At 39.4% G+C, this 18,995-nt stretch overlaps 1 protein-coding gene across 17 annotated transcripts in view; it reads right to left on the bottom strand.

Annotated features, from left to right (window-relative positions):
- Window positions 1-18,995, bottom strand: part of RBM33 (RNA binding motif protein 33) — a 102,617-nt gene that overhangs the window by 28,185 nt on the left and 55,437 nt on the right. For 10 of the 17 annotated variants that reach the window (XM_035570194.1, XM_035570187.2, XM_035570190.2 and 7 more), the window contains exons 11-15: window positions 17,115-17,274; window positions 15,914-16,245; window positions 14,790-15,038; window positions 13,701-13,988; window positions 5,740-6,378 (exon numbers count right to left, since the gene is read on the bottom strand). In XM_035570194.1, coding sequence (XP_035426087.1) covers window positions 5,740-6,378; window positions 13,701-13,988; window positions 14,790-15,038; window positions 15,914-16,245; window positions 17,115-17,274 — 1,668 coding nt within the window. Of the gene's footprint in view, window positions 1-1,112; window positions 1,676-5,739; window positions 6,379-13,700; window positions 13,989-14,789; window positions 15,039-15,913; window positions 16,246-17,114; window positions 17,275-18,995 lie in introns of those variants that run through there. The other 7 variants (XM_035570198.2, XM_035570202.2, XM_035570195.2 and 4 more) reach the window with 6 other exon arrangements.

Genomic DNA, 18,995 nt, shown 5'->3' with positions numbered 1-18,995 from the left:
TTTGAAAGCTAGCTCTTTGTTACGTACTTCAACGGTGTTACAGTTGCCTTTAGTCATTTCCCATCAGGAAAGGAGATGCTCCGTAACACCCAACATCGTATCAATATGAATTTCACACTATATAACACTTACAGTGGCAGAAAAACTCTCCTTTGAGACTTAACAACAGTGACAAGCAATACCAAATGCCTTGCTTTCAGGGTATTCAGGAGGATGCCGCTCTTCTTCAACATACAATTTAAAAGTCTCCTGAGGAAAAGGACAAACTTGTTCTCCAGCCTTCAATAGGAAATATTTTATCGCACTTCGGTTCCAAGTTAACCACAGCAAAGCTAAATTCAATTTAGTTAGGTATCTTTCCCCCTTCTGAGGATTTTATTACAAATCCATAAAAAGTACTGGCTGCATCTGGTTTGGCTGTCACCTCAAGTCCCTCTAGTTGCTGAGGGTGTCCACACGTGCCCTTACATTTCACTTGCCCGGTAGCTGAGAACGTCCCAAACAGCACAGGGACTTGCTTCTAAGTAAAGAACTGCCCCCGAGCCACCAAGTATTCTGTCTCTGTAGGGACCATCCTCATTGGAGGTCTGGGAGGACAGCTTGTTTTGAAGTATTTCATAAAAATACTATGCCTTTTTCATAACAGGAATACTACCTGACTTCCTTTTTTTTTTTTTTCCCCTGATATTTGGAGGTGGAAATAAGAAATCCATGTCCATTTGTGAAATATTTCTAGAGAGCTATCTCGCAGGCTGCGGCAGGCAGAGTCCTTTTTCAATGACACTTGAATTAGTACTGCTGCAGAGGTCTCGCCCATTCTGACACACTCTAAGTGCTATCTGGACGTTCAGATATGATGGCTTCTACAGCTCCTTCTGTCTGCTTCCAATATGGACATTATCCACAGCTCCTTCAAATAGTGGGATGCGAATGAACTGCAATGCCATTATCTAGTTTCTTGACAATTCATTGCACTGTGTGTGGTGCCAGTTCCTGTGTTCTGTTTCTCACAGCTGGTAGGAAGGGCAGAGATCTCTCCAGAACTTGTCATGCAAACATAAAAAAAATCTTGATGTTTGTAATTCCTGACATATTTAGAGGAAAGGCGCTATAGAGCTTTCAAGTCAAATATTTTTAATTGAACTTGAAACATACACATGCATGCAAACACAGGTACAAACATTAAGTGAAGGTGGTTGATACGGTTACATTATTAAACAAGAATCATCTAAATCAGTGTCTTTGTCCATATTTAGAACTCCACATTGATCTATTTCACTTCTCAGTTACTTGAAATAAGAATGAAGTTGTCTATCTTCCATTCCCATTTTTCTTTTTACAATCCAAGGACAATTTTGTAACAGACTTTTCAAACAAGACTTGCCAATACTTTCTTCAAGCTTTTCAGATGAAGCATCTCAGGTTTTCATGATTAAGATCACTAATAAGATAATGTTGCTTTTAATCCGATAGGCAACACTGAGATTTTTATGTAGTTTACAGATATATGAAACAAGCTCATTGTGCGGCTTTCCACAGAGACAAAGATTGGTGTGTTCTTGTTGCAGCGTAAGAAATCAGCATTTTCAGGCCTTTGGGACAGACATATATCACTTTAACCATGGCAGACCATTTTCTGGCTAGAGAAAAATCATCCAACAACAACATAAGATGGCTGTAAGATACAGAGATTTTAAGACTTTATTACCGTTTCCCAAAGAACCTCAAAGAAAATGAAAAGTATGTTCAGCACCCACTCCATAAAACCTTTAGATATTTAAGGTCGTATTTGGTACAAACCTGTTCTTCCGGGACTAAAGACACTCCTAATATACTGACTTTGGGAATTCAGCTGCGCTTCGTACTGGAGCTATTTGCCAACGGACTGGTTGCAAAGCCCAGGAGACCACCACGACAGCCAAGGTGTCAGAAAACCTGACCTATCCACAGGTAGTGATGGGTATGACTGCTCAAAAACAGTTAGGAGATCTTCAAAATGAGAAACAGCCACAAAGAGAAATATTTTTTCCCCATGTCTCTTGAGGTAAAATACTAACAGTCATAAATTCAAATTGCAGCAAAAAACACGGCTTGGTCACTAAGAAAAATCTCCTAACCGTACACATTAACCACTGAAGTAGATGGCCCAAGAAATCTCCATAAACGAGGTCTCAGAAAAAAAGGTTGGACAGATCCATCAGGAGTGCTATGAAGTTCGCGCCCCTTCAAGGCGGAACAAATTATTTCTCTGGTCCTTTCATCCCTATTTTCTGTAAAAAGATTTATTAGGGTGTCTCTTCCTGATGAAAAACATCCTACAACCTCATTTAGTTTATTCTTATGCAGATTCTTAGGACTGAGTTCAGGCTCCTTTCCAAGGAGCCAAGCACGTCTCAGACTTTCTTAGTAAAACATGCTAGTATCAATACTCAGCATGTATACTGAACGATTTCTGGAAAGGATGAATTGGAAGACAGGCTACACAGCAACCGTAAAGCAGATCGGATCTATCAAAAGACTTTGGGGCTTCCATGAAAAAACAAAATCAGAATTCACCTGCTAAACTCTTTTTTCCAGGAGTATAACATTTAAAGGAGTAATTAATACGGTAAACTATTCACTGTACTGCCATTCCTGCATAAATTAAAGAAGTACTAGAAAGGGATGGGCATATCTAGTGGTTGGTTTGTTTTTCCTGGAGAAAAAAAAGGCAATTTGTTAAAAAAAATCATTAAGTATGGTACCTAACATGTATCACCTTGATATGCGGATTTAGTCTGACATAAAGGAAATTCTGAATCATTTTCTACCTCCCTTTTCTTTAAGTACAAGCCGCCATAAATGAAGGTATCTTATGCATCAGATAAACTGGAGAAATTAACATATTTCTTAGGATTTAATTAGTAATTCTTACAATTAAGTAAAAATAGTTAAAAAGTAAAATCCTCTCAAGAGAGGATATCATAGGAAGAGATTAGAAGCTCTTTTACCTTAAGTAACAAGAATTATTTTTATCTGGAGGTCAGAGATCCTCAATAGTACTGCAATGTCCAGCAATACAAGTATGTATAATTAAAAGCTTAGACTGGGAAAGATACTGCCTTCAAGAAAATAAACCATTTTGCCACATAATAAACCCTTCTCTTCTGGTGTACAGAATTTGTACACTGTAAATGTCACCAGTGCACTCAGTACATCTCCCTACCTGTTAAATAACAAGGCGCCAGCAACAAATCATCATTTGATCCTGTTCTACTGATGGTCCTACTGCACCCTGGGGAAACCTCCTTGCCACCAGCTCCTGTTTTAGGTTAATTTGGCCTAGGACAGTTTGTATGGGTCTGGCATCAAACCGACCAGCTCCTCTGCTGCCAGCTCTACTATCGTGCTGTACCACGGCTGGCAGGCTGAAAAAGAAGGGACCTTCTAAGTCTGTACCAGCCTGAATGAAGAGCTTCAGAAAAGGACCCGCATTGTGTCTAATCACAAACCATCTCACTTGGACATGGCTCTTAAAAACTGTGCTGCACAAAAGAGCTCTAGAAAGGAAAAAGGGTACAAGTGATTAGAGCAACAGCAGGGCTGCTTAACTGCAGGATCAAGTCAATGCATATAGATAAGAGATACCCAAGCATCCCTTTGGCCAAAGGAAGGGAATTACAGGAAACACGAACTAATGCTAAGGAAAATAGCTAGGAAAAAAGAGATTTGGCTTTTCCTTTACATTTAGGGTTGAGGGAAAAGGAAGCAGGTGGCAAAGCTAAACAGGAGAGCACAAAACTAAACGCGATGTGATCTTCATGGCAGAGTCCACAGCTTTTAATCCTTCTTTAAAATCCTGTCAAAATAGACAAGATTGCACACCCTCCCTGTTTTTTTCCTCGTGTGGTTCAGAAATGAAGTCATATAGATTCGGCCTGTCACTAAATGATTAAAAATTAACTAACTATCTTGATCAATGTTAACCAGCTAATTGCAACGCTTGCTCTTATTCTTCCATAGTTGGAAGGAAAATTTCCATGACTTTATGAAAAAAAGCAGAAAAGGCTACATGTAAAGAACCTGCTTTACCTTGGTAGTAACACCTCAGTAGCTGAAAGTTAAGGACAGAACAAATCTGCTTGAATATACACCAAAAGAGAGGTTCCACGTGCATTTAGCGAAGCTAATTGCTCTTGCTTCCCAAGAAACTCAGCTGAAACAAATCATTTATGGTTTCCTGACACACAGCGTTATAATAAAAACTATTGCATTACAAATGCCAGTTTGGGCACCGATAACCTTTGTTATGAAGAGCTGTATACAGCGGTGACTGGCATTGTTTTATTTCACCACATAATAAAAGAAGTTGTGCATGATTGCTTTATTTAATTGGAATAACAAACCTGCTGTACCTCTCACAGAGCACTGGGATTCCTGCAGACATATCTATGCGTAACTATTTTCAGCCCAAGAGAAAAATTCTTTTTAAACCTTTTGAACTTTCTTCTGCACTTGTTACCATGTCAGAGGAATTACACATCCTAAGGTTGTTGTCAACTCTACTTAGTCAACAAGGTCCTTTATGTTAGTATTTTGAAAGATCACATGGTCGTTATGCAATTCAAAATTTCAAGCATATTTGTTTTATGAGCTGTAGAAAAATATTTATAAAAAGTAATCCAGGCTTTGGCATTTTGATTTCCTCCATATTTCTATAGATTAAAGCTTACCAATGAGGCTTTCTTGAGCCCATTAACACAGTATGTTCACTTCATTACAGACTTATAGCAGTTCTGCAAGTTCCCTTAATTAATGTTCTTAATTATTTAAGAAACTTTCTCCCCCCACACACACACCTCCAATGTATCACAGCATTAAACATATCACACCCTTCTTTCCTCCTCAGGATAGAACCCAAGGACAGATTGCACACTGGCAACCATCACCTCACTGCATCCCTTTGCATCAGTTTCTTCAGAGCCCTACCAAATTAACCTGTCTTTTCCATTAAGACAGAAGAAATCTGGTCTAGATGCTTTCTAACCAACCCCCCAGATCTTAAGTATGCACGCTGCCATCAAGACCAGCATTGAGAGTCATCCACAACACCGGTGCTCAGGGGACACTCTACAAATAATAGACCCCTCATCAAAAGATAAGGAAATCTCATTTAGATGCAGAAGTGAAATGGTGATGTTTTAAACCCAGCCTCTCACAGAAAACATCCCTCTCCAACATACTGCTTAAGTTAGTTTCACAACACGCTTGCCAAGAAAATAAAGCCAGTCTTCCCTTGGGTACAGAAACCACACCAATGCCAGTGCTGGCACACAACTAAATTGTGTGGCTTCAACTAACGAATAAGCAGCGCTTAGCTTTTTAACCGAACCTAGAAAGCAGGTCCACAAGTCCTTTCTGCTAACCCGTTATTAGACTTACCAACCTGAAGCAAAATGAACTGAGTTGAGGAGTCCCTGAGACTCAAGTTACAAAGAATTTAAAAGAAAGAAGTGTTATTTTAGATAACAATGTGATAGTGATAACCGCCTGGCAGTAAAGCATTAAAGAAAACATACACTTCTGAATAGCTAATAACTTACAGTTCTGAAAATCTAAAATACGGATTGTGAAGTCTGCTAAAGCTGCTACTTCCCTCTTCATTTTGGGCCCATTTTTTATTTTGGGATTACACAGAATGAAACACACAAAAACAAACCATGACGACAGACACACACAAGACGAGCCTTGGAAACTTACCCCTCCTGACAACTTAATCACCCTGACTTTGCTGCCGACATGGGGCCCATCTCCACTACCACTGTTTGTCCGCTGCATGACAGTCCTTTTCACGCCAGGTTTCAGTTCCTGGGGCCTTGCTTGTACCGAAGCCACTCTAGCAGTCTGTGGTGAGGGCAGCGGTGCTGCAGCAGGTTTTGTCTGCGATATTTTCTGCGCTGCCTGAGGCTGACTTGGAGGTACTGTTCTGGTCTGCCTCAGCTGTTTCACTGGTTTCAGCTGCTGTCCTTGATACTGCATATTGCTCCCAACCTGTGGGTAATCTGTGTGTTTGGGCTGGACATTTGGAACTACCATATCTTGCTTTTTAACAAGGAGTCTGTTTTTCACATTTTGCCTGGTCTGTAAGCCAGAGTGGGGTATGTAAGGGCTGCCGTTGGTGGGGAACTCAGAAGAGTCGTCCTCCTGCTGCATGTAGGATTGCTGCGTAGAAGGTTGCTGCTGCTGCTGCTGCGCCAGTCTTTCAAGCAGTTCTCTCTTCCTAGCACCAGCCTGCTGCTGCCGTCTCAACTCCTTTTGTTTCAGAATTTCTTCTCTTAAACGTTTCTGCTCTTCTATCTTCAAACGGTACAATCTAGTTTCTTCATCTTCATCTGGATACTACAAAGGGAAACACAGATTAATTCATAAAATTCTCAATATATGCCCAGTTTGGTCAAAATAACATTATTTTGTTGTTTTAGAAGATGTGATAATGGCCTAACTTTCTGTAGAGCTTCTGAAATTATCCCTGACACCAAGCAAAGGCTATCAGTAGAGCATATCCACAAATATGATTTATTTGCTATTCATTAGAGACAAACAACTCAAATCAGGTTTAGATATACTTAGATATACTACTTCCTAGACAGTTAAAAAAAAAAATAAAAGCTATAATACCAGTTAGGAAATCTTATCATAATACTAAAAATGAAGTCTTACAAATTGGAACTCATTTAGAAGTTTCTAAAACCAATTAAACTATTAATATAATTTGAGATATCAAAATATGTTTCAAATGGAAAGTAACAATACGAAGGCAACCCACTGTCACACAGGTTTTATCTTGCTCTTTTCTGACAAACTAACAAAAGGTAGGGTGGTAAATGACCTGAAAGGCCCTGATTAGAACTATTGATTTTTCTCACAGAATTTTCAGCCTGATCTCAAACTCATTTGTCACACAATAATTGGTTATAATGAACAGCACAAGTCAATCTCTCTGACCTTGAACTCATGCACTCTCTTCAGAATCAAAATGTTGCCAAAAGCAGTGTTGGAATATTAATGGTATATAGAGAATGCCTTTAATATTCCATCCCTAGACCCTTCTGAAAGTCTTATACATTGTTAAATAACCTTTCTAAAGATTATTCAACTTTGGCGCAACGGGTTCTTACGAAAAGCTATAAAAAAATAGACAAGAGCCAGGAAAATGTAAATTATCATCATCCTGGAAAAGAAATCAAGCTGCTTATGATACAAATATATGCATTTTTTAAAGTTACAAAGCATACCTTTTCATTAGATGCATTTTATTTTCAACAGTTTAAGATATTAAGTTAGAGACTTATAGAGACCACTTACAAATGCTAATGAGCACAGAATTCTCTAGATAAGATCCATTAATCACCCCTAACAGGCGCTCAGAGTAATAATACTTTGCATTTTGGTAAGTTACAGCATAAACAACATTAGAACACTTCTCAAAAACTGAATCTGTGATTTACAGTAATTTACGCTGCAGTAACTGGGGTGCAATATCTTGTCAGTACAAATGGCTTTTTTTGTCTTCCTTTTTAAACACATGCATACCCAAGTGTACAATAATAAATTTTGGTGTTTGAGGGCTTTTATCTCCGGTACATCACAGAATCTCCAATGCAAAGGAACAAACAGCAGAACAGATCCAACCATAAAGTTGATCCGCAGATATAAAAGCCCGGTAGCGTTTGTATTCATAGAATCCAGGTGCACAAATCCTGAACGCTTGTCTCCTCCAGATATAACTGCTTCTTTTCTAAGTAGCTGCATGTCTCAGACTACAAGTCTAGCCTAAACAATGACTAAAATAAGACTTCAACAAAAACAGATTTATTTATAAATATGGGCTATAGTTTTGGGAGGAGTCCGAACACCATCCTTTTTAGGACAATGCTTCATAAACCACAAGGTTCTGATCTTCCTCAATACTTTTCAGAGTATGATTGCAGTAATAAATGACTGATCACTGTAACGACTAGATTACAGGTCTTTGTTGATAGACGGCAACAGGAACACACTTCTACAAATTAAAACGTGGAGGGAAGTCAAGTAGTTAATCTTGTACTGAAAGCTGGAGGTGCTGGATTATAGTCTTAAACACCAAAAACAACAACAAAAAATCCACGTGACCCTTAAGAGACAGAGAAAAAAGATAAGACTAAGTATATCTTGCATAGGATGAGAAAAATAAGATAAGCTCCAGATAGGAGGACGATGTGCTGTTATGCAGAACCTGATGTTACGAAGTTTTCAGTCGGTTTCAGAGACAGTAAACATGCTGTTCAAATTGTCCAAACAGAAAATCTGTTCCACTTAATGAATTATTTTATTCACTCGCTTTGCTTTAGATCAGAGTATTCTGTATTTTATCTAAATGGGTCTGACAGATGCCAGTGAGCCAGTACCAAGTGTACCTCTGGAGGTAGCACTGCATTTTTTTTTCTCTTTATGATCAACTGAGGGTGTCAATACTAGCAAAAGCCTGCAGAAGACAGGGCTTTTCTATCAGCTGTCCTTTATCATCAGGGAACTATCTGCTTGTATTATCATCTAACAAGTTCTGAAAGCCTTGGAAGATACAGATCCCGATCTGGTAAGTACAAAACACCAACTCAAAGGCTACACGTAAGCAGCGCAGAGATGTGTGTTTTATGGTGCATTTAAATGGGTCTTACCAGCAGACAAGAACGGCTATCCTGAGGGACTCCGATCAACATGTCCGTGCAGAACCCCGTGGGCAGATTTCAACTGCACTAGCATTAAACACAGAAGACAAGTGGCAAACTCTATTACCAACACATAAGAAGTTCGATGAATGCTCAGTAGAATCTTCAGGCTACTCTATCTCAAACAATCTGAAATTTTCCTTTCAGAAGCTTAATATTTGGTAAGTTAGTAAGGTTCCTACAAAGTCAATACGAAGTCATTCTCTTCTTAAAAGGTGAGCTTTGAAATGAAGGGCCAAGAGCTCTGAGGTTTTATGACAATTGCAAATCAGATGCTTAATAGGCTACAGACAGGCCTAAATCCTTCATCTCCACAAATGAGTTGCTATTACTGTTAAGTTCTCAGTAAAATACCCTTGCAGCTAGAGGGAGACTATATGATATAAAGACCCTGTGATCATTAGCAAAGTATTTGCACTGGGAGTCAGTTCTAATTGTTATTAGTTGGGGAATGATCCAACAGCACGGATTCAGAATGGGTAGCAAACTCCTCCCCAGGATGAAAATAGGGGTAGTTAAATCCTCTGCCTCTTGGCTCTGAAAGCATCTCTCCCCCTACATTGTACGTAGCTTCATCAGACAGAACAAGTAAGACAGTACACTGAATCAAGATGGAAATGGTATGCAATGACTGCTGCTAATGATTTTCATCCTATTAGTTTAATAACCCCAGCACAGACTTCTTCACAAGCAGTTGCACTGCCAAAAGAAAAAATATAAATATTTTGCCAAAAAAATAGCAACTGGGAGAAAGTAGACATCCGTCAAAGATATCATGAATTTCACAGCTCGTATTTGGAGGTTTAATACGAAAAGCAACATTATCTGTAGGAGAAGAAGCAGAAAAACTTGGAGTAGCCTTTTCTCTAGATAAACCAGATGTGTCACCCTTTTCCTGTAGAAAATTCTACAGCATGAAGAAATGGTGTACATAAAAGGAGGAGCCAGGTGGAATACAAAGTAAAAGAACAAAAAGTACAAGCACAAAGCCAGAGAAGCAAAGCAGTTCCCTTAGTGTTATTTTTATTGTCTTTTTTTTTCCTGTTCGTTTGTTTTTGCTGTTGTTAAATGCAGATTCTCATCTGTCTGAAAAGTTCTTGAGCACAATATATTTAATTGTGGTTTGGAGGGAAAACCAAGCCTTAGCTACAGGTTTTTCTTCTGCCTTAAAGGTTCATAGGTTTTAATGGAAAGTGCCAAAATAAGAAGTTATAGGCTGCCATTCTGAGTCTAGCTCAAGAGCAGCAGTAAGAAAAGCAGCAGACTTTTGTAGGATAACTCAGAATGGCACTGTTGAGGAAAAGACAGCAAAGACATGCTCTAAAACAAATTACAATAGAAAGTATAACGTCTCGAGTCCTCGTACCAGTAGCTTGCTTCTCATATAGTGAATTCAAAACAATCACTTTTGTGGTTGTGGGTTGGTGTTTTTTTGTTTTTTAGTTGTTAAGAGTTAAATGCAGAGCCGTAAGAGCTGGATATTGAAGTTCTCTGGCTTGCAATGAAGGATGAAAGAACAAAAAAAATCATGCAGCCAGGCTCACTTGTTTCCCTCAGTAAAACGGGCACAATCAAAATTGTTTGAACTGCAGCATATACACAAATCTGTTAATTCAAGAGGTTATTTTTTCCCCATCAGTTATAATATTAGAAACAAAATAGGCTAGAAGCACTTGTCCAAAAATTCGTAACAATTCTTCATAAAAGGTAAGGACAGATCCAAATTACATCATTTGGCTGCTGGGGTTCAATAGACAGTTAAATAAACGTCACACATTACTAATGACAGGGGCTCCTAAACCCTATGAAGGTATGAATCATCCTACAAAACACAGGCAGAGTACATCTCAGAAAAACAGAAAATTAAGAATGAGATTATATATAACTTTGAAAAGCACACTGCCCTCTTATGATCTTCTATCTGGAAAAATACCACTGGAAAGAATCACAAAGCACAAAGACAAGAGGCATTATTTTTAATATTTGGAAGTCAAACCTACTCAAGCTGGAGAAAACAAATTAAAACGTCCATTTTTTTTCAGGTAATTAACTTCCAAAAAAGCAGATTTAGAAACATTTTCTTAATAATCACCTGAATTTGCCCGATATTGAATATTTTCTATACTCCAAGTCTTATAAAAAAACAACAACATAAGACCCAACAAAAATCCAACTCCAAAGTTGACTGGATTTGGAAGAACAGAAGGGTTGCCTTTAAGGATACCAGGGATGTTATCTGCAATATAAGTGGTGATATCAGTAAACCTCTGATTGTGCAATGGATTACGAATATCTCTCCTGTTCTGAGATCCAATATCTCATTTCTTCTAAAAAGCTTCACATCACCTTTCTACATTTTTCCTGCCCTTTTTTTAAACTTAAAAATGCTTAATGTTGCCTTAATTCCTCTCATCCTAAACTGACCTCAACACGAGCAGAATGAGACCCGCAGTCACTACCCATTTCTCTCAATTTCATTGTCTCTTTGTTATTCTCCCAGACAAACTTACATGTCCTCGGTCTGAAAAATCATTCTGACAGAGGCACTTAAAAGGTCGATATTTTCCAGCTGCATAGGAACAAGCATACTATTCAGAAAGTTCACACAGTTTTCAGTCTTCTAGTCACTCAGGTTGCAATCCTTTATATATCTATTTGGAAGATGAGGGAAAACCTTTAACTGCCAATATTGCTATTTTTTGTGCTTCCTGAATGATAGGGCATTCATAAACGTGGCCATTAAGGAAGACGGATGCAGAAAAAAAGTCTTAATTTTCCAGTTGAAGACACTTGCAAAATAACCTGCCCAATTCAGTTATGAGCCAGACAGCTAGAAAAAATGGCAGAATTTAACTCTTTCACCTTCACAGAAAGCCTAAAACAGCACAAAGTTTGGTAATTAGAAGAAAAATACACAAAAGACTGGAAAACATTACAATTTGCCTTAAGGAGGGGATGTAATAACCTACATTACAAAAATAGAGAAAATAATTAAGTGCTTGGAAATGAGAGCTACTAGTACAGCAATCCTCAGTTTGTAAACTGAGGATGAGTGTCACCAGTGAACACGACCACCACAGTGGCACAGCTGAAAAGGGACAATGTTACTGCACTGTAGCACAAGGCTCTCTTTTGGGTCCACTTTGAAAATAGAAGTGTTTCTAATCTGTGCGTGCACATTCACGTAAGTACTTGCCAAGTGTACCTACAAAGGCTTTACTTTTATGGTTATCAATAGGAAACACTACAGAGACGCCTCAGTTTTTCAAGGGCAACTTTTTTTTTCCTCCTGTTTTACAAAAAAGCAACTTGTGTGAAATAGGTATCACAAACTCCTTTCAAAGACAGCAGTTTTACCATGGAAATGAAAAGAAAGCTTGACTTGTAGAACCAAGAAATCACATGAGTTGGATTAGATGGTCTTAAAGTTACAGGTTTGTTAGGATATGTGTAATATTTAAAATGGAAAGAACAAGATAACTGCACTGGTTATTTTATTCCATTTGATTAACAGGAGTGAAAAATAGTTCATTTTTCCAGACACTGACAGAGATATTTCAGGACTAATGTCTTAAGTTCCAAATGGCTGAAACATGAAAAAACTATAAAGTGCTTTAGATGGGGAGGCCTGTAACTGCTTTGCATAGGCCTTCAAAACTTACCTTTACTGTTGGCCTGAAAGACAGATTGACTTGGATTATTCCAAGAGACTGAACCAAGGTGAAGGAGATTACTTAAGCAATTTTTTTTTTTTAGAAAAGATCACAATTAAAAGTTTTTTTTTTTTTTTATATTCCCACTGAGAAGCAAGTCCAGAAGAGATCAAGCACTGCCAGCTACGGGCTTCTTTTGTGCCACATTTGCGAAAATTAGGGATGGTCATAATAATTCAAGAACGAGATGAGAAGCTAATCGCCAGCAGCTTAAGGGGAAGAAAGTATTACCACAATTAAAGCTTTCAAAAGTTGTTGAAGGAAACCTGGTCCTTGAGACAAGTTTCATGGGCAACTGAACTATAAAGATTTACAGTTTTGTTCCGAACAACCTCACATTCAGGAATTGTACAGGGTGCATTTAACCATCACATTCCTCTGGCACTTCCTGACATTCAGTATTAACAATATCATCAGTGCAACCCTACCTACTCTCTCACACAGTGCTCATGTCAAGTCTTCTCTAACTTCCAGGAGAATCTGTGCAGCAAAATGTCCCCTGTTCACCATGCATGACCCAGTGGAGACTAAAAACCTGTATCTCATTTTCTGATTGTGCAGAGTACTAGCAGAGCAAACAGCATCTTTTTGTCCAAAATGGAAAATCTGAGAGCACCTCCTATTTTCCTTCATGCAAAAAGGGTATATGAAAAAGATTTTCTTCTTCTTCAAGAAGAAATTCCATGGGCTTCAATTTCCTTCAGGAATGCTCAAGACCCTAGAGTAGAGTGGGCAGTCTAAGGGAAAACAGCATGAGGAAGAAAAAATGGCTATTTAGGGAGGTATAAGGCATATAGTAACACAGAAAATGGAAGAGAAGAGGTTTTCTAACCCAGAAAGAAGTACTTACCTGGAAGGGGAAGAAAAAAAACAAACAGACAAAAAAAACAACACAAGCCAACCGACCGTAAACCTGCAAGATACAAAATGGGCACAATGGGTATCTCAGAGACTTGTATCATTGATGAAGTTCATGCAACCTCTGCTTTGTCACAGTAGGAATGACTCCTCCACCTGCAAAACAGGATCACCAGGGCCCTGACAACCTTTCAGAGTTCTTTTTTTTTTTTTTATTTTGGTCAATGGAAACTGTCTGAGAGCACAACTCAGAAGGGAGGCCTCTAGTGGCAGCAAAAAATGTTGGGTGAATAGTACGTTAGATATGCTTACAGTTTACAAGTCAGATAAGAAAAGTTTAAAATGGGTTTTCTTTTAAAAAATGGCAAAAAAAGAGCCTTACCTCTGGTTCAGATTTGACTTCTGGTTTTGCTTGGGCCACTGGTGTGATCGCTTTAGCTTTCATCTCAGTCCGTCCCTGTGAGTTTCCAACACCAGCTACAGTCTTGGTGGCAGACACTGTGCTGGTAATGGGTTTGACCTGAGCAGCTGGGGTAGAGGTTCGCCTGTTGTTGCTCACTTCCAGAGCATGTGACGGTGCTATTGGCAGCTCCCGCAAGTTACTATTTCTTGGAGCAGTCGGCTGTAGCTGCTGATTTGGACGCTTGACAATATTTTGTGAGGGTGTGTTCTGAAAAGCAGAAAGGAAAAAAATGCAGATATTTCTACCCCAAACCAGACTGAAGTGTTCCCTGTTTTAGATTTTCATGACTTGTTTGCCAACAAAAAAAACACTTTTCAAAGAGGTGCTGTGTCTTCAATGTAAGTATAAAAATAAAAACATTAACTTTTTTTTTTTAATTTACAGCAAAACTGAATCTCATTCATTTAACATCTTTCTCAGAAATTGGCTTCACTGTGATTTATTTTCCTAATTAAAATGATTCTTCTGAACTACAGTCACATTGACTTGAGCACTGCCATGGACTGTTGTGCCACCCCAACCTGCCTAGTGGCAGAACGTGCTGGACTGGAGCAAATTCACAAGACGTGAGTGATACCATCTTAACCAGAATGCTTATTCACAGTGCTACTGAGAGGCCTTCAGATTGAAGGATGGTGTCAGAGAACTGGGCTCCTACACAGTCACAGGCTACCAGCAGTTTTAAATATGATCATGCAACCGCTCTCCCCTCCCTCCCAAACCCTTTACTGTCAATTCTTGGGCAACTATGTCATCTCTTACTGGAGTCGGATCACAAAAAAATACAATGAGAATTGGACTAGGAAAAAAATATAAATGTCCTATTTATTGATATAGTTATAAAATGAGCAAAGTAGAAAAAGAAGCAAAAATGATGAAAGAAAGGGACAAAGCAGAAAAGGCATAATGAGACCGAAAAACTATGGTGGTAAGTTTTGAAACACGTGTTTACATGCTTATTACCCATGCGGAGCTAAGAGAGAGAACGCTGATGGAGGTAGTACTCACATGTCTTGGCTTCATCGGACCCTGCCGCTGCTGACACTGCATCCTGTTGTTATTTGGCTGCTGCTGCGTGGCCTGCATGTGAGGCCTGAACTGTGGCTGGTTCATGGGCATCAAGGGCTGTGGTGGTCCTTGGAGATGATGGTGGTGTTGCTGCTGCTGCTGCTGGTGATGGTGCTGTTGCTGCTGCTGGTGATGGTGCTGCTGAGGCTGAGGCTGTGGCTGAGGTTGCAAGGGTGGATGCAAAGGACCCTTTGTATCAAGAAAGATTATTTGTTTTTAGTTTCAAGGTAGTAATCTCTGCAAAAGTAGCTCCAGTCTCACAAGTCCTCAAAACATTTGTGAGCAGCTAGCAATCAGGCTAAACCAAAAACACACTGATTAAAAAACAGATTAATAGAAGCTGCACGAGGTAGTTCTATGCTTACGCCTGAGTAAGACAACAGCTGAATTGGGAAAACGGCAAACGGAAGGCCTTCTGCTCTCTTTCTTTTCTGTTTAATGACTTAAACACTGTTCTTTCTCTTCCTCCACAAAACACAGAAGTACATAGAAGTCTTCATGGCTTCCCTACATTCAAAACCCAGACACCATGAAAAGACCCCGAACACCCAATCATGCAGGGCCCTCTCCATCACTCGGCACAACCCCAGAACATTTACCCACTTCAAGCAAGCAGCTCAGCTTCCCCTCGGGCAGCAGGAGGCCCCAGCTCCGCGCTGAGCTCTGCGGCTGAGCAGCAGAGGGCGCTCCGGCCCTGCCGGTGGTCCCGACCAGCTGGGCAGCGGGACAGCTCCCTGCCTCCGAGGAGCTAAAGCAACTTAAGCAGTTACGTGACATTGAAACTTCTGATTCCATTAACTGTGAAGTGTTTTTTGTAACTCTATTGTAGAGACATGGCTGGGGTACAGACTGCTATTGGAAATGAGTTAGTGCTGGCCACCGAAGAAAAAAAAATCACTTTTTCCAACAGGGTAATAAGCACTATATATAAATCTGCCTCATACCTGTAATCTCGAATAACTCCATTTTATTCACATTACTCCTATAAGTCAACAGGGCTACAGTGCATTCCTGGTCCACTGCAAACACCTCTTGTATGACTGCTCCCTGTTGTAGATCTGTACCTGCATGTTAGGCTGTGTATGTGCGGCGAGGAAGGGCTGTCCTGGGGCTTGTAGGAACTGCTGTCTCGGAGGAATGAAGGGCCGTGGATTTGCTGCACCCGGCTGGTTGAAGTGGAGAATTCCCACCGGGCCTTGAGGCTGTATGTTTGGCCTCACCGGCCTCTCCCTGGGAAACACCGGCTGTTGCCCCTGCTGGCTGAAGGCTGGCCCGGGCTGACTGAAGGGCATGGGGCTTTGCGTAGGGACAGGATGCGCGCTGTTAAGAAGCGGAGGAGGTGGTGGTGGCGGGGGGCTCCGCTGCTCAAACAAGTGATGGCTTGGAAATCTCGGATCTGTGGGAATCAGAAAGTCATTAAATGTCAGACTCCTTGGGAAACAAACATGCTTTTCAAATGGAAAGCTCTGTTTTGATTTAGAAAAGTAACTTGAAATTTGTAGAAAGCAAAACTATGAGGTGTTTTAATTTTAAGAGCTATCCTCAACGTTACATTTCTCTTGCTTGTGCCACCTGTGTTTAAAAGGAATTGATACTTGACAGACCAACAGAACTGAACATTACCTAGAATTAGGAATATCTTTTAGAAATTCTACTCTACTGAAATCAGTGAAGGATTACAGGGATTAGTGCTTAAAGTACACAACAATTCACAAAACTTTGACACCATTTGCTAACCAGATACTCAGCAACTTTACATACACATTTTACCTGTACTCACGAATAACATATGCATCATATATATATTTCATACATTTGGTATAAACATATCTATATATACACACAAACTAACTTTTGTTTGCTATGCTGTAGCATTTCAGCTAACGTTAACAGATTTCTTATAGTCCAAACAGTTTATGGTGTTACTAACAGAAACCAAAATGGATGGGGAGTGCATTACATAAAAGGTAACAAATTACAACAATTTTATTGCAGCAATTACTTACATACTAATTTTATTTTGCATTTGTATAAATTCACAGATTTATGGTAGCTAAACGTGTAGACAGAAGACTACATCAGAACAGGAGAAAAGATACCAGACCACTGGAATTTCTGGCATTGTAACTCGTCAGGTTACATCAAATACTACCTTCTGGCCTCCACGTTCTTCTGAACATATCACGTTACATGATACATACTTAAACTCCATATTCACTTTACAAAAAATACATTTGGTACGTTAATTGAAATGAAAATGCTTACCTCCTATAAAAAAGGGATCTCTTTCCTGAGGAGGTGGAGGAGGGAGGGGTGGTGGCGGTGGTGGTGGCCCCCTCCACTGGTCCTGGATTGGCAGCCGTGGGGCCTGTGAGAAGTTTGTAGGAACTGGTCCAGGCGCATGCTGCTGAAAGTCTGGAGGAACCTATTTAATAAGACAAAACTAAGATTAAGACTACCAGCCAGAAAATTATCTATTGTCTGCTATAACTTTTTTCTCTTAAAAATGTAATTGATTTATGGAGTTACCTCCTATAATCTCTACAAATTGGCAGCTCTTACTGAGTCATCCTTTCAAAATGGAAGGGGTATTAAACCTGAGCACAGCATTTTGAAGTGAATTCACAATGTTTTAATAATCACTAGCACTACAGGAATGCCATTTATTCTCAAGCTTATTGAAATCCATGCAATTATTGACCTTCTTTCCCATTAATCCCACCAAAATCTGAATGTCTACTTTAGAAGATATTCCTGACATTTATCTTCTTAAACCATGCTATTCTGTGCCATCAATTCAGTACAGCATAGCACACTGAAGTGAAGCAGCTCTGCTTGGGGGAGGGATGTGGGACACAGGACACGACGACATGACAATTTATGGCATTTGAAAATTAAAGAAATCATATTTCAAAAAATAAAAAAGGAGAGTAACGTTTCTGTCTATTCAGAACACAAACATCTGAAGCATTATAAGGCAGACTACAAAATTATCTTTTCCCCATTAAGTTCTTTTAAAATGTAAACTGAGCCCTTACGTGTTGCAGAAAGTGGAATATTAATCCAAAAGCAGAAATTTGCAGAAGACGCACTTAAGTCAGTAATTCACACTACTACCATTTCTTTTATAACAGAAGTTGACAAAGTATGTTGGCAACCTCTGATAACTAACCAAGAGAAACTATGCCTAAAATAAATCATTATATTCGCAAACATTTCCTTATTATATATGAGTAGATCAAATAAGTAATGAAAATAATCTAGGAATATTCTTGTTTTCCACTTTATAGAAATTTTGAAATTAGTGGTGGTACCTTTTTCATCTACATCTGGTGTTCACCTAAATGCTTACACTTGCCATCGCTGAAGACAAGCTTTTCAAAACAGATTTCAGAACACATACTCCCTGCTAAACTGAACTATGGCCATCAACAAAAGATTATCGTTTATCCATGGGGCTACCCTAACGCCAACAACATATGTAGTGTCACCCTATCCTACTTGCATTGCAAAAATCTTAGTATTTTCATAAAAAAAGAATTTCTCACACAGCAAAACCAGGTATTTGCTCTGGCAACTGATGTGTGCTCACTATCAAAGCAGCACAAGACAAAGCTGCTTCACACCTTTCTACTACCAAGCTACAGATGGGATTTGCAAGAACCAAAAAGGTAGATGAGAGCAAGCCACTGAGGCTCAAAGCCATTACTAAATCTGTGGCCTTCTCGGACGCACTTAAATGGGCTATCTGAGAAACGAAGACCTCTCATTTGGAAGCGAGACTGTGACTATGTATTTCATGTCATTATACAGCCATCAACTGCAAATACTTTATCGCTCAGAGATTAAAGGTTCTATATCCTGTCGCCAGTGCTCCTTCCTAGTCAGCCAGTATCCTGTGGGTATTTCATTTAGAGAAAAGACATCATTTTACACACAAGCATGACAGTCTTCGTAACGTACATACTATTTACAGGAGGAGCTGCTATACTTCTCTAAGCTAACAGCTACCAACACAAAATATTCTTGCCACCTCAGAAGACGCCAAGACCTTTGAATTTCAATGCTGTCTGCAACCAGTGGCACTTAAGAGGAAGCAGGAGATATTTGGGGTGGAGAAAATGACATTGATTCGTCCCATCAAAA

This window comes from Cygnus atratus, chromosome 2 (assembly GCF_013377495.2).
Source record: "Cygnus atratus isolate AKBS03 ecotype Queensland, Australia chromosome 2, CAtr_DNAZoo_HiC_assembly, whole genome shotgun sequence".
NCBI lineage: Eukaryota > Metazoa > Chordata > Aves > Anseriformes > Anatidae > Cygnus > Cygnus atratus.
This window is presented reverse-complemented; position numbering and strand designations above follow the sequence as displayed.